The 13,162-nt window shown below is 43.1% G+C and overlaps 1 protein-coding gene across 3 annotated transcripts in view; it reads right to left on the bottom strand.

Moving 5' to 3' along the window:
• CCM2 (cerebral cavernous malformation 2) overlaps positions 1–13,162 on the bottom strand; it is a 55,224-nt gene that overhangs the window by 20,517 nt on the left and 21,545 nt on the right. Inside the window, exons 1-2 of one of the 3 annotated variants that reach the window (XM_004676540.2) lie at positions 11,293–11,391; positions 5,952–6,125 (exon numbers count right to left, since the gene is read on the bottom strand). The exons of 1 other annotated variant lie outside the window; for it this stretch is intronic. In XM_004676540.2, the coding sequence (XP_004676597.1) occupies positions 5,952–6,125; positions 11,293–11,391 (273 nt within the window). Of the gene's footprint in view, positions 1–5,951; positions 6,126–11,292; positions 11,392–13,162 lie in introns of those variants that run through there. One more of the 3 variants, XM_012720272.1, reaches the window with a different exon arrangement.

Raw genomic sequence — 13,162 nt, forward strand, 5'->3', positions numbered from 1 at the left:
TTCTGCACTAGGTCCTGCAAATGTCAGCCTGTCATGAAATATATAGGGGAATAGTGCTTCTGCTTTAGAAAGGATTGGTAAAGATGAAATGGAAAATGTAATTAGTGCTATATGGTGAAGCCATATTGGTAAGCATTCAAAAAACAGAAAATACTATTAAGTTCCTTTCAACTTTGCTTTGTCAATGTTCATTCTATTAATAAATACAAAGTACCTTTCATAAAGAGCCACACTGAAGTATGTGGAAGTAACTGTTCCCTCATCACTAGTAAATTTTACTATCACTTTTAAATTATTGAAGAGATACATGTGCATAGTTTAGAAAGGGAAATAATTCCCAAAAGCATATCAACAAAAAATGATAATCACCAGTCCCAACCCTATTGGGACAGCCCTATAACCTGCTTCCCAGGTACACTCAAGTCTTCTAGTGGTTTCTGCTGGTATTTGGGCCACTTTTCTAAATAGTGGGTTTACACTGCTACTTCTTGATTTGTCATTTGAAGCCACTGTTTGCTGACTTCCAAATAATGCAGACAAAGATTTAACTCATATCCCCATTCCCATATCCCCTGCCTTTCTTTTCACAATTTTGGTAATTTATTACTTAATTCATTACTTGGTGCTTTCATTCTTTTACTATTTATATTCTATTTCACTCTGTAGTAGGAAACAGTGAAATCACAATATTGTTCATGCACAACCTTTTACTCTTTATTAAACTTTTTATTTTAGGATAATTGTAAACTCATACGGCATTGCTAGAAATAACAGAGATCCAACATACCTGTACCCAAATGCACCCAATTTTTACCATCTTGTGACATTTCAACCAGGAGTCTGCTCCCAGATCAAGTCACAGACCATTCTATCCCAAGGATCCTTCCCATTTTTGTTACAGGCAACCCACTTCCTGCCCATCCAGTGTCTTCCTTAATCTCTCGCGATCCCAGGTCTGCTCTCCATTTCAAAAGTTTTTAATTCTAAAAATGATATACAAAGAGAACCAAACAATATGGAACCTTTTGGCATCAACATGGTCCATCTGGAGAGCTCTGCAGGCTGTTGAAGCTCTCAGTGACCTGGTCCTGTTTTGCTGAGTAGTGTTCCATGATCGTCATGTACCTTATTTTGTTTAACCATTTATCCACAGGGTTGTTTCTAGCTTGTTTCTTGGCTATTATAAAACTTTGAATTTACAGGTATTTTTGTCAATACAGAGTTTCATTTCTCTGGAATAACTGCCCAGGAGTTCAACTGACAGTCATATAGTAGTTTCTTAATTTTTAAAGAAACTGCCAAATTACTTTCCAGAGTTGCTGTACCACCTTACATTCCCCCGCAAGTCATGGATAAGAGGTTCTCCACATCCTCACCAGTAATTAGTATTTGTCATTAATTGTTTTACTACAGCCATTGTAGGTATCTTATGGTTTTAATTTGTATCTCCCTAATGGCTAGAGATGTTGAACATCTTGCCGTGTACTTATTTGCCAACTGCTTATAGTCTTCAGTGAAATTTCTGTTCATGTCTTTTCCTATGTTCTACTGGACAGCTTGCTTTTTCTCTATTGTGTATTGTGTAACATCTCCAGATAAGAGATGTTAGCAGATACGAGGCTTGCAGATATTGCCCAGTCTACAGTTTGTCTTTTCATCCTTAACAGGGTTTTCTGCATGGTGAAAATTTCAAATTTTATATGTCCTGTTATCAATTTCCCCTGCTTATCACATGAAGTCTAAGAACTCTACCAAAGCCCTGTGACATGAAGATTTTTCTTTTTTTTCCTACAAGTGTCACTGTTTTACATTTGCCTTAAGTTCATGATCCATGTTGAGCTAATTTTTGCACCAGGTGAGACATTTAAGGTAAAGTTCTTTTTTTCTCCCTCCCTGGGTGCCCCAATAAGAATGCTGTCCTTTCTCCATTGAATTGTTTTTGTACCTTTGTCAAAAATCAGTTGGGCAATTTGTGTGGGTCTGTTTGTGTGCCACTGATGTCTCGCCAATATTTCACAGTCCTCTTCTGTAACTATAAAACACATCTTGAAATCAGGAAGACAAATTCATTCCTCTCATTTTGTTCTTTTTCAAATTTGTTTCAGCTCTTCTGCTTTTGTCTTTCCATATAAATTTTATTGTCTTGCTCTATCAACAAAAAAACTCTGCTGGAATTTTGACAAGAAATGTATCAGACCTGTTAATTCAATTTTGGGAGAACTGACATTAGCCTGGTTGTTTTCAATATGGATGAACATATTTGTTTCTCTTTTCAGATCTTCTATTTCTTTCATCAGTAGTTTTCTGCACACAAATTTTGTCAGATTTATACCTGCACTTTTTTTTAAAGTAATTGCAAATAATAATGTTTTAAATTCTGATGCCTATAAAATTATGGTTCAGATATATATCCCATATTTCTGAGTGTTTATCATGAATGGGCATTAAATTTTGTCAAATATTTTTTTACATCAATTGATCAATATGGTATTTCTTCCTTAGCAACTTAATATATGATGCATTACCTTACAGCATTTTTTTTTAAAGATTTATTTATTTATTCGTACAGAACTGGGGTACAGGCCAGAGATGCGGAGCGTGAGAGGATTCACCAGAGACAGAGTGGGGAGCAGAACAGGCAGATCGACGAAGTACACTGCTGAGGGGAGCAGCGGGCGGGTCAGGAGAGGTCTGCCTCGCCATGTGGTCACCTCCGGGGCAGGCGGGAATCGAACTCATGCAGCGGTGGCTTTAGTTTCTTAGTGCTGTGCTTTAACCCGCTGCACCACCAGGGAGGGCCCCTTACAGCATTTTTTTAACACTGAGCCAATTCCACATTCCTGGAATATAGCCAGTTGGTCATAAATGTATAATTCTTTGTATATATTGATAAATAACATTAGCTAATACTTTTATTATGGATTTCTGTATCTCCATTCATGTTTCTGATTTTGTACTGTCTTTTTCTTCTTTTGGTATCAGAATAATACTACCTTCATAAACTGAGTCTGAAAGTGTTCCTCCCTGCTATTTGGAAGAGATTGTACAGAACTGATGTTAATTCTTTAAACAACTGACAGAGTTCTCCAGAAATCATATGGAACCTGACAATTTTTTATAGGAATTTTCAAACTAGATACTGAATTTCTTTAATAGTTACAAGGCTATTCAAATTTTCTATTTCATATTGGGGAACCTGTGGTAGTGTGTGGTCTTCTACAAATTGTTCCATTTGTGAGACTGTTGTTTGAGAGTATAGCAAACTAGTTGTATCCTCTTAATAAACATTGACTCTTCAGGTTCTCTTAGCACTTGAAGAATGACATTCAATTTCCTTCTCGTTCTCTGGTGCCTGCTGGGAAATCTGCTGTCCTTCTGTTTGCCCCACAGGTATTTCTCATTGCTTTCAAGGCTTTTTTCAGAATCACAAATCAGAATTATGTGAATTAGAATTCATAAGACTCATGAGTCAGAATGGTATCACAATGCCAGGTCTTGCTTTGAATTGCTTTGGGCTTATGATATCTGTGGTAAGCTTCTTGAATCTCTAATTTTGTCTTTTGTCAAATCATAAAGTTTCAGCCACGATCTTTTTTAACTGTTTTTTTAGCCCCTCCCTCCAGGATTCCAATGACAGATGTCAGAAAGTGCTAGCACATGGTGGAAGGGGAGCATACACTGCCACTCCAGGTGGATGTGGAAGGCGCCATTCTCCAATGGCCCCTGCAGCCACCTCAGTGGGGAGCTTTCTTTTTTCTGCAGGGCATGGTGGGCATTCTAGGTCTGCATGGTCTTCACTGACAACCAGTTCCTCCCAGGGCTCATCAGGAATGAATGTCCCTTCCCCTACTAGGGGTGCTCATGGGCTCTCTCACTCAGCCTTTGCTGAGAGCGTAGTGGTAGAAGTTTTTCCATCAAGTTTGGCTGGAACTAAGGAGTTATTGTTGAACATTTCATCCTGGTAGATCATCCCTTCCCCAGTCCTTCAGCCAGAGAGAGCAGGCTTTTGTGTCTGTACCTATTAGCATCTCTGTCTTGCTAGCTTCAGCTCCAACTCTGGGGGATATGATGCAAAAGGAAACAACCACTAGGTTGTTCTGTGGGTCTCAGCGTTCCTGGTTTTTCTACTGTCTCTGAGTCTTCTTAATGACTGTTGCATCTATAATGTCCAGAATTTTTAGTTGTATTTAATTGGGGGGGGGGGATATATTTACTCATCTTTCAAGAAGGAGAAATCCCCAACCTTTGCCTTTTCATGGTTTTATATGGATCTACAACTCCATTTATTTTGTTTCCTACATACTATCCTAATTCTCCAGCATCCTCTACTCAAACATATAAAACTATGTTTCCCTTTCCCAGAGCTTCTCAGGTCTATTTCTTAGATTCTCAACACTCTGGGACATTCTCTCCCCTCCTTACTATTCCAGACTCAACTCTGAATTCACATTTTCTGCCCTTGCCTCTGTGCTAAGTTGCAGCACACCATCCAGAAACTTCCTCAGAGCAGGGTCTGCAACTCACATTTCAGAAACCTGCATTTCTGGTGATATGAAGGGATCCTTTCAATCTGAGAGCTATGTCCACTGGTTAATTCTACAAAATGTTCTTGTATTACCTTCTCAATAACTTCCTTCTCATTCCTTTTAACAGTCTGTCTTGTCATGAATCTGCTAGATGGATCCTATAATTTGTTTTTTTCTCATTCTTATCTTTTGTTTACTCATTGTCTTTGGTTATTATTTCTGTGTGATTTTCTTGACTTTATCTTTCAAGACCTCTAATAATTTTTTTCAAGATATATATAACTGACATCCTTTTAATTCCAGAAGCTTCTATACTCATCTTTTGAAAATTTCAAGTTGATACTGTTATTTAACAATATCTCCTCTCAATCTTTCTGAACAGTTAGGCTCCCTCCCTCCTTTTCTACTGCATTGCTAATTCATTCACATTTACTTCTGTGTTTGTCTTAGGCTCTACGCTCAGGTTAAATGTCTTCCTCAAGTGTGTTCTTCTCTCCTCAGCTGCCTGCAATTGAAGCTGTGTGCACAGGCTGAGTCACTGACCACTGGCTGGCACAGGCTGGTCACTATCCCAGCAGCGCTTCTGCAGGTTACTCAGTTTCCCTTCCAAGGATGCTTTGGGGAACAGCCTAGTTGCAGACATTCTGAAAGCATGGCAGAGAAAGGGACTGCAGAGTAATTGCTGTATGCACAAGATTTGCCTTCACTCTCCTTTCTGCCAGCTGCCCCCACATTCAAAGTCTCCCTAGTTCCATGTTTCCATGGGGAAGACCTCCCACCTTGGGATTGGGGGAGTCAATCATCTGACTGCTGGAAGAGAGCAGAAACTCATTCCAGGGCAACACACAGCCCAGTGCCCAGCCCCAACCACTGGGGTCCAGCCAGATGGCTCCACATCCTCTGAGGAGACTCGGGTCCATCAGCATCACTACTGCAGCTGCCCTATCGTCACCAGTTCCTTTTCTAAGTTTATGGACCTTGCTCACCACTGTTGTGTCATTTCTCATTCTCTCTGACATTTTCATGCATTCATCTTCACTGTAGTGTTTTGGGGGTGACATCATGTTGATCCACAAGTGTTCTGGGCACAGACTTTGACAAGATTCAGGACACTTGAGTCCTGGGTTGTGACAATGACACACCAAACAGCACTGAGTCTCGATCAAGGAACCAAAAATACATGGCCCATTCAAGAGATAGGAAGTGGCATACTAGTGTAGAAAGGACCAAAAATGGAGTCAGAAAACAGAAACCTGGGGTGTATGTACCTACTTATCAGACATATCACTACAGACATGACAATGGTGGCAGCTTCGAGTATGGCATCCACGGAGACGTGTCTCACAAACCGCAGCAGTTGCTGGATCCTCCAGAGGGGCCTTTGCTGTGTTGGGCAGGCTCATCCTGCGGCCCATGGAGACTTACCTTCACCTCCTTCTCGATGTAGTCACTCAGCAGTCTGTCGGGCTCGACGCGCTCAGGCAGGGACAACACCACAGTGTGCAGGGGGCGCCTCTCTGTCACCTTCTCATGGGCTTTCTTATCTCTACTCTTTTCACCTTTTAGGAATACTCGTTTAAATGGCGACACAATTCCAGGCTGCAGGCAGAAATGGCAATGATTTGAGTTCATTATTTACAATGTTTTGTGCTTGCTGTACCTATGGCTAACAAGCAGGAGTAGCCAGACCACTACCACAGTCCCCATGCAAAGAGATGCTGGTCACCACCAATCTGGTGAGACAAGTACCAGGAACACCAAGGCCAGACATCACTTATTATGGCCAGCTCTCAGTCAGTCAGGGTGAGGCTGCACCCAGTGCTACTTTGGGCACCAAACAGCTGGTCCTTCTCCTGTTCAGACACTTAGAAGATCAAATGTTGACTCTCAAGGTCAGTAATCTCAATGACTGAAAAGAGGGCAGAAAGGAGGAGGTTCCACCCAGAAGACACAAACACTGCATTGCTCCTACAGTTCTGGGGTCTGCCGTGTCATTTCACACAAGGGTTTGAGGAGGTAGAAGGTGTGCCCAGGCTTTGGTATTAACAAGGGACACAGCTCAATAGTCACAGCCCATCTCATACCTCTTTCTTCATCTGTCGTAACCCACCTCCTAATGCAGCATTTCCTCCCCTCTGGAGTGGCTGATCAGCACCTGGGCAGCTGCACAGCCTCTCCAGTGTCTGTCCTATAATCAAATTCAATCTACAGAGCAAGAGCAGGGGCTGGGTGGGGAGGATCAAAGAGTCCTCCTGAGAACCCACTGGAAGGCCTGGCACTCCCTCTAGTAACTGGAACAAAGTCCTCCAAGTCATCCACTGCACAGATGACCGGAGAGTTGCCACAGTCACTAGGCACTCACTTGCCCACACACCAAAGGAACAGAAAACAAGACATCAATGTGTAGGCTTAGCAGAGAAATGCCAAACACAGAACTCAAACTCCAGCTGGAGACCCACACCAGGCTGAGAAGTCAATTTCTGTCATTTCCTCCATAATTCTGCCTATTATGTGAATGATCCAACACCAACAAGAGCTGGGACCATTGCAGACCTGGCTCAAACCAGCATTCACAGAATCAACAAAATATACCTGTTCCAACATTTATTATAGGCTCTCTTTCTGTTTCTCCTCTGCATGTGAGAAATTCAGTCACACACCAGATTCCACACAATACAGTAGTACCACAAAACTATAAATCCTCTGAGGTGCCTGGTCAGCTAGTCAACCTCACACATCAAGAGTGGAAAGGTACATAACTGCAACCCACAAAGGCCATGAGGCCTCACTGTGTCCCCACACACCCAGATCTGCAGCATCAGGAGGGAAATCAACTGGCAAACAAAGATCACACACCCAAAAAGTGAACACTGACAAGTGAACTCCCACATTCCTCTCAGCCAGAGGCTATATTTCCTTCACCGAGTCTTGGTTTACCTCCTTCTTCCACATGACCCTGGGATAACTGGCTTTTATTCCAAAGACCCACTAAAACTAGTCCTAGATCAGGAGACTCAACAAAAATAAAATCACACAATGAAACATCTTAGCTGTCAAAGCTATGCTCTAGCTAGTGCTGCCACCATAGCTATTGCTCACACTTCCTGGGAACCAGTGGCAAGCAGATCGTGCCTGGACCTCAGGTCTGCTCAGGCCTTCCGCAGGCCCTTTTCTGGCATGGTGTAGACTGTACCATTTCCAAAGAAAACTGGTGAGCTGAGCTGTCAAACAGGTCTCCAAAACTATCTACATAAAGCTCTGTCACATACCTGATGTATGGTGAACAAGCAAACCAAGGTCAATCATTATTGTTACAATTTTTTTTTACAAATTGTAAAAACACCAAATTGTAAAAACTTCTTCACCAGTTGTCACTATATAGAGGACTGCAAAGTTTCAGCCCCTTCCCTCCATCTGCATACACCTAATATGCAGGACAGGCACACCCACAATAAGCAAGTCTTCCTGCCCCAGCACTAAGACAGCCTGTCATGAGGTTAAAGCCCAGAGATCCCCTAACTCCTCCCCTAACCTGGGCCTAGAGGATCTGCCTTAATATCCCATCTTCATCCTGGAGATGCACCCTTTGACCTGAGTGCTCTCCTCTTTGCCCTAGAGTATTCTCTCCTGGTCTCAAATAACCCCCTCCTTGCCCTGGAAGAACAATCCTCACTCTGGAATACCCCTTCCTTGTCCGAGAGCACCCTTCTCCTTTACTCAGAGTACCCTTTCCTTATCCTGAAGAAGCCCTCTCCTTGACCTAAGGCACTCGCCCTTTATCTCAAGTACCTCTCCTTGCCTAGAGTGCTCCCTTGCCTCCCTGGAGGGTCCTCTCCTTGACCTGAAACACCAGCTTCCTTTCCATGCCCACCCCTCATCACATCTTATCAGGGATGGAGAAACAATAATCGAAGAAGGACAGTCCACTAATTATCAAGCTGGATGATGTGTAAGTACAACTTCATTTACTTGTCTCCACTTTGCTTATACTTGAAACATTCTATAACACTAAGTTTTTTAAAAGAATGGCTATACCTTCTGCCTATGATTGCTTACATTTAGCTGAAACAAGCATGCCTGCATAAAGTTGAAACAATCATATGAAGAAATGCATTTGAACAAAACTACCACTCCACATCCTGTTAGTACAGACCAGGGTGGCAGCCAGCCAGGAGGACAGCAAACATGTCACACAGATGCATACCCACTCCCAACCGTAGGGAGCTAGAAAGTACACAGCTGGGAGCTGGGGGTAGCACACACAGTCGGGGAGAGAGGGGTTGGAGCTATTCCAGAAACAAATGAATAAGAGGGTACCAAGATTTTGGAACTGATTTTCATGTTCAGTTTCTTGAAAATGAAAATGTAAAGGGAAGGTCTGGTTGAAAAAATATACCAGGAAATAAATTTTGGCACACTGGACTGGGGTTCCACTAAACCACCATGAATCCTTTAACTCACTAAAAAAATCCTCCATATCCATAGTTTTAAAAGGTTTAGCTCATGCAATCACTCATTCTTCATTCAACAAGTATTTTTATTGAGCACTCATGTTCATCATCACCAAACTCATCTTATAATCTTTGACCCCTAAAGATAAAAGCACTGATTTAACCTCCAAAAGGGGCATAACGTTAAGTGCACTTTCTCTTTATGAATGGCATTCTAGTGTGAGGTGCAACCTGGATTCCATGTGTGACAAATCTTTTGGGAAGCAACTGTGGCCCTGCGGTTAGCAATACGGGAACCTGCCAGGAGTCTCATGCACAGAATCAGGAAGAAAATGCAGGGCTTCTGAGTCACCACTGGCATGGAGCAGATTTCTCACATGGAACAGAGTCACTTGCCAAAGCTGAAGATATTTCTAGAGATGCTCAGAAACAATACAGATCCTTACAACAGTCTCACAATATTTTCCATCTTAGATGTAAAATACCTTTTGAAGAAGCTGAAATGTAAAATGCAACCCTTGGTTAAACAAACACTAAATCTGGATCACTGAGCATCTGCTTAGTGAAGCAGCCCTCCTCCTGGTCCAGCCAGGCTGCCCTGGTGCCAGGATGGCCTCAAGCTTATTAGACTGAAGCTCAATTTAGCAGCTCACTTGTGGTGACTAAACTCTGAATGACCTAACTCCTAGCAAATTATCAGAAGTTAATTTCCTCATCAGAGCAGCTGTTTATTAAAATTTATAATGATAGGGCCCTCCCTTGTGGCGCAGCGGGTTAAAGCACTGCACTGAGAAGCTAACGCCACTTCCACATGAGTTCGATTCCCGCCTGCCCTGGAGGTGACCACATGGCGTGGCAGACCTCTCCTGACCCGCCCGCTGCTCCCCTCAGCAGTGTACTTTGTTGATCTGCCTGTTCTGCTCCCCGCTCTGTCTCTGGTGAAGCCTCTCACCGCCCCTGAGCCTCTGGCCTGTACCCCAGTTCTGTATGTACAAAAAAAAAATTTAAAAAAAAAAAAAAAATTTATAATGATAAACGCACTTCATTTGTGAGTTACCGGCCTCTACCTGGGGATCAAATGTTAATAAGGCAATACATACCAATAGGCCCTTTGCCCACAACATACTACAAAATATTCTGGAGAACGAACTGAGCCATCTAAGAAATCAGGAAACATGCACTAAGGAATAGAAATGAAGCTGAAGTGGGACTGAAGAAGTGTTCAAGCATTCACTCATGTGTTTTACTAAATCTTATAGTACATTGCAAGGCAGGTTTGACCTAATTCATAACACAAAATTGCCCCTGAATAAAAATTTTCTAAATGCGAGACTCTAGTGTCCTCAAATTCAGCATTCAGTAAACACTTGCTACACGGTGAGCATGCACCCAGTCCTGGGACTGTGTCTCAAGGTACCCTGCCACGCCCAGTCCCCAATCTTGGGAGGAGGGGGAAGGAGGAACAGTAAGGCAGGGGACCAGGCCTTAAGAATGCAGAGGACAACTGGAGGAGGAGCCAGAGCTGGACAGACTGCTCAGAGACCGACCTCATGAGAGCTGAAGCTAGAACTCTGTTAGCTGGCACAAGTCAGCCGCTTCTGCCCTACAGATTCACACCTGACCCCGGTGCACAAAGTCCTGTACAAATCCTCATCTATAAATTCCAGAAAGATGCCTGCTTGTTTATACCTGAATTGTACTTAATTTGAACTAACCTTCACCTCTTACCATTAACACAAGATGCACAAGAGCTTGAGCAGGAGCACACACCACCATGTTCTATGACCTTCTTTAACCATAAGTTCCACTTCAGAGGAGACCTAGTCTGTTCCAGTGAAAAACACACAGGTGCCTGCCTCCCTGCAGGGGTGGCCTGAGAGGCGGCCTGAGGGGCGCTGCTGCTGGGCCCTGGCATGCAGAGCCTCCTGTAAATGAAATTCCAGGTACAAGCCTGCTAGGTGTGGGTGTTCCCTTGTTAAGCTTTCCCCTAAACCATTTCCCAACACAGACCTTGGGTCCCCCTAAGTGACCACCACTGCACATGAAGATTATTCTTACCTAGCTGACAGGTGGCCTGACTCCTTGAGTAAAAGGCAGATGAAGCCAGCCTACAAATGGTCCCTCATATTGCTCAGCATCCTCCAGGAACCACTGGTTCTCCAACCCAAAAGCAAACAGCACAAACCCTTCCTTAAGCTTCCCACAACAGGAATCTCAGAATTGGGTCTGTGATTCGTACAGTCCTAGTTCACAAACACACCAGTGAAGGAATTCAAGTCACTCTAAAAGACTGTCCATGCTAGATTTATACCTACCTCGTTTGCCATGGAATACCCCGTTTGAAAATCTGGTTTTGGAGGAATTTCTGTGGAGAAATTTTGGTTCCTCCCGCTCTGCTGACAGTTACTGTGCATTCTCCCCTATTTACTTGTGATACTGTTGAAAAATATGGTCAGATGTTAGACCTCCCCCGAAAAACTCATGTGAATGAACAGGAAGACCAGAAACCACAGTTTCCTCTGCAGAGCCCACTGAAGCTGTTTACAGCTTTAAGAAAGTTAAGGGGCAGGCGGCACCCTGAAAGTGAGGGCAAAGCCCAAACAGGCTACATACACAAAAATACACACAGGGAGTTGGCATATCTTTCTCACATAGCCCGTGGGCAACCCCACTGCATTTCTAGCCAGACTGTATAGTCAGCTAAAGGAAATTATTTTAAAAGTCCAACCATTCTGCAAGTACAAATGTCTAAGCTAAAAAGAGTAACCAGCAGGCCAAAAACCAGGGCCACCCTCCCAGTCATAGGAGCTGCTGCCCTCAGCAGGAAGGGGAACCAAGCCACTGGTTGCTTCAGAATTTGCTTCAAGGTTAACAGTAGTTCTGAGACTTGGACTAAGAACTCCTAAAACCTCTTCCTGCCTCTAGGCCTACTGAGTTTGAGTCAGTTTTGCCACTAACGGGTGTGTCTCTGAACAAGCTCTTTTTTTTTTTTTTTAAGATTTATTTATTTATTCATATAGAACTGGGGTACAAGCCAGAGGTGTGGAGGGTGAGAGGATTCACCAGAGACAGAGCAGGGAGCAGAACAGGCAGACTGATGAAGTACACTGCTGAGGGGAGCAGCGGGCGGGTCAGGAGAGGTCTGCCACACCATGTGGATCTCCTCCTGAGCAGGCGGGAATCAAACTCATGTGCAAGTGGCTTTAGCTTCTTAGTGCTGTGCTTTAACACGCTGCACCACCAGGGAGGGCCACTGAACAAGCTCTTTTAACTTTTTTTTTTTTTAAGATTTATTTGTGCATACAAGAGTTAGGGTACAGGCCGGAGGTGCTGGGGGTGAGAGGATTCACCAGAGACAGAGTGGGGAGCAAAACAGGCAAATAGACTGCTGAGGGGAATAGCAGGACAGGAGAGGTCTGTCATGCCATGTGTGTCACCTCCCTGGCCAGGGATCGAACTCATGTTGCAGTCACTACGGCTAGCTTCATAGTGCTGAGCTTTAACCAGTTGCACCACCACGGAGGGCCCACATTTTAACTTCTTTAGGGTCAAACCTCCTTACTTAGAAAAGAAGCTGGACTGATAGTGAAGACTGTCATACTCTGAATACTCCAGAATGGCCTGTGAATGTGAATGGAAGAAACTTTCTAACTATTCTGGCTAATTAGAGCAACCACATATACTCACAGATCAACATAATGAATAAACTATATTAACATTAAGCTGAAACAAGTCAAAATGATTTAACAATTTTCTGTCTATAAAAATACAATTTATTATGCTTCAACTCAAACTGTAACAAATTCAGTATTTCTTAATTCTGAAAAGACTGACTGCTCAGAACAGTAATCTCATGCCTTAGTTATTATTACATGTGCCCAATGAAGAAGGTTCAGGAAAACAGTACTGAACTAGATTTCTTTGACTAAATGTCTGGTATTGAGTGGATCATCCCTTATCTCGTTTAGAGACTAAGGACAGAGCCTGCATTGTTTGGACTCAAATTTCTTCTTTCTAGAAGCTGCCCCCTCAGAGCAGGACCAAGTGGCCCTGACCTCCACCAAAGACATTAAGAAAAGAAAACCCAATCCCATCAAAAAATGGGCAGTAGAGCTAAAAAGACACTTCTCCAAAGAGGAAATGCAGATGGCCAACAGGCATATGAAAAAATGTTCAACATCACTC

Source organism: Condylura cristata, unplaced genomic scaffold (assembly GCF_000260355.1).
Source record: "Condylura cristata isolate star-nosed mole 26May11 unplaced genomic scaffold, ConCri1.0 scaffold00004, whole genome shotgun sequence".
Classification (NCBI taxonomy): Eukaryota; Metazoa; Chordata; class Mammalia; order Eulipotyphla; family Talpidae; genus Condylura; species Condylura cristata.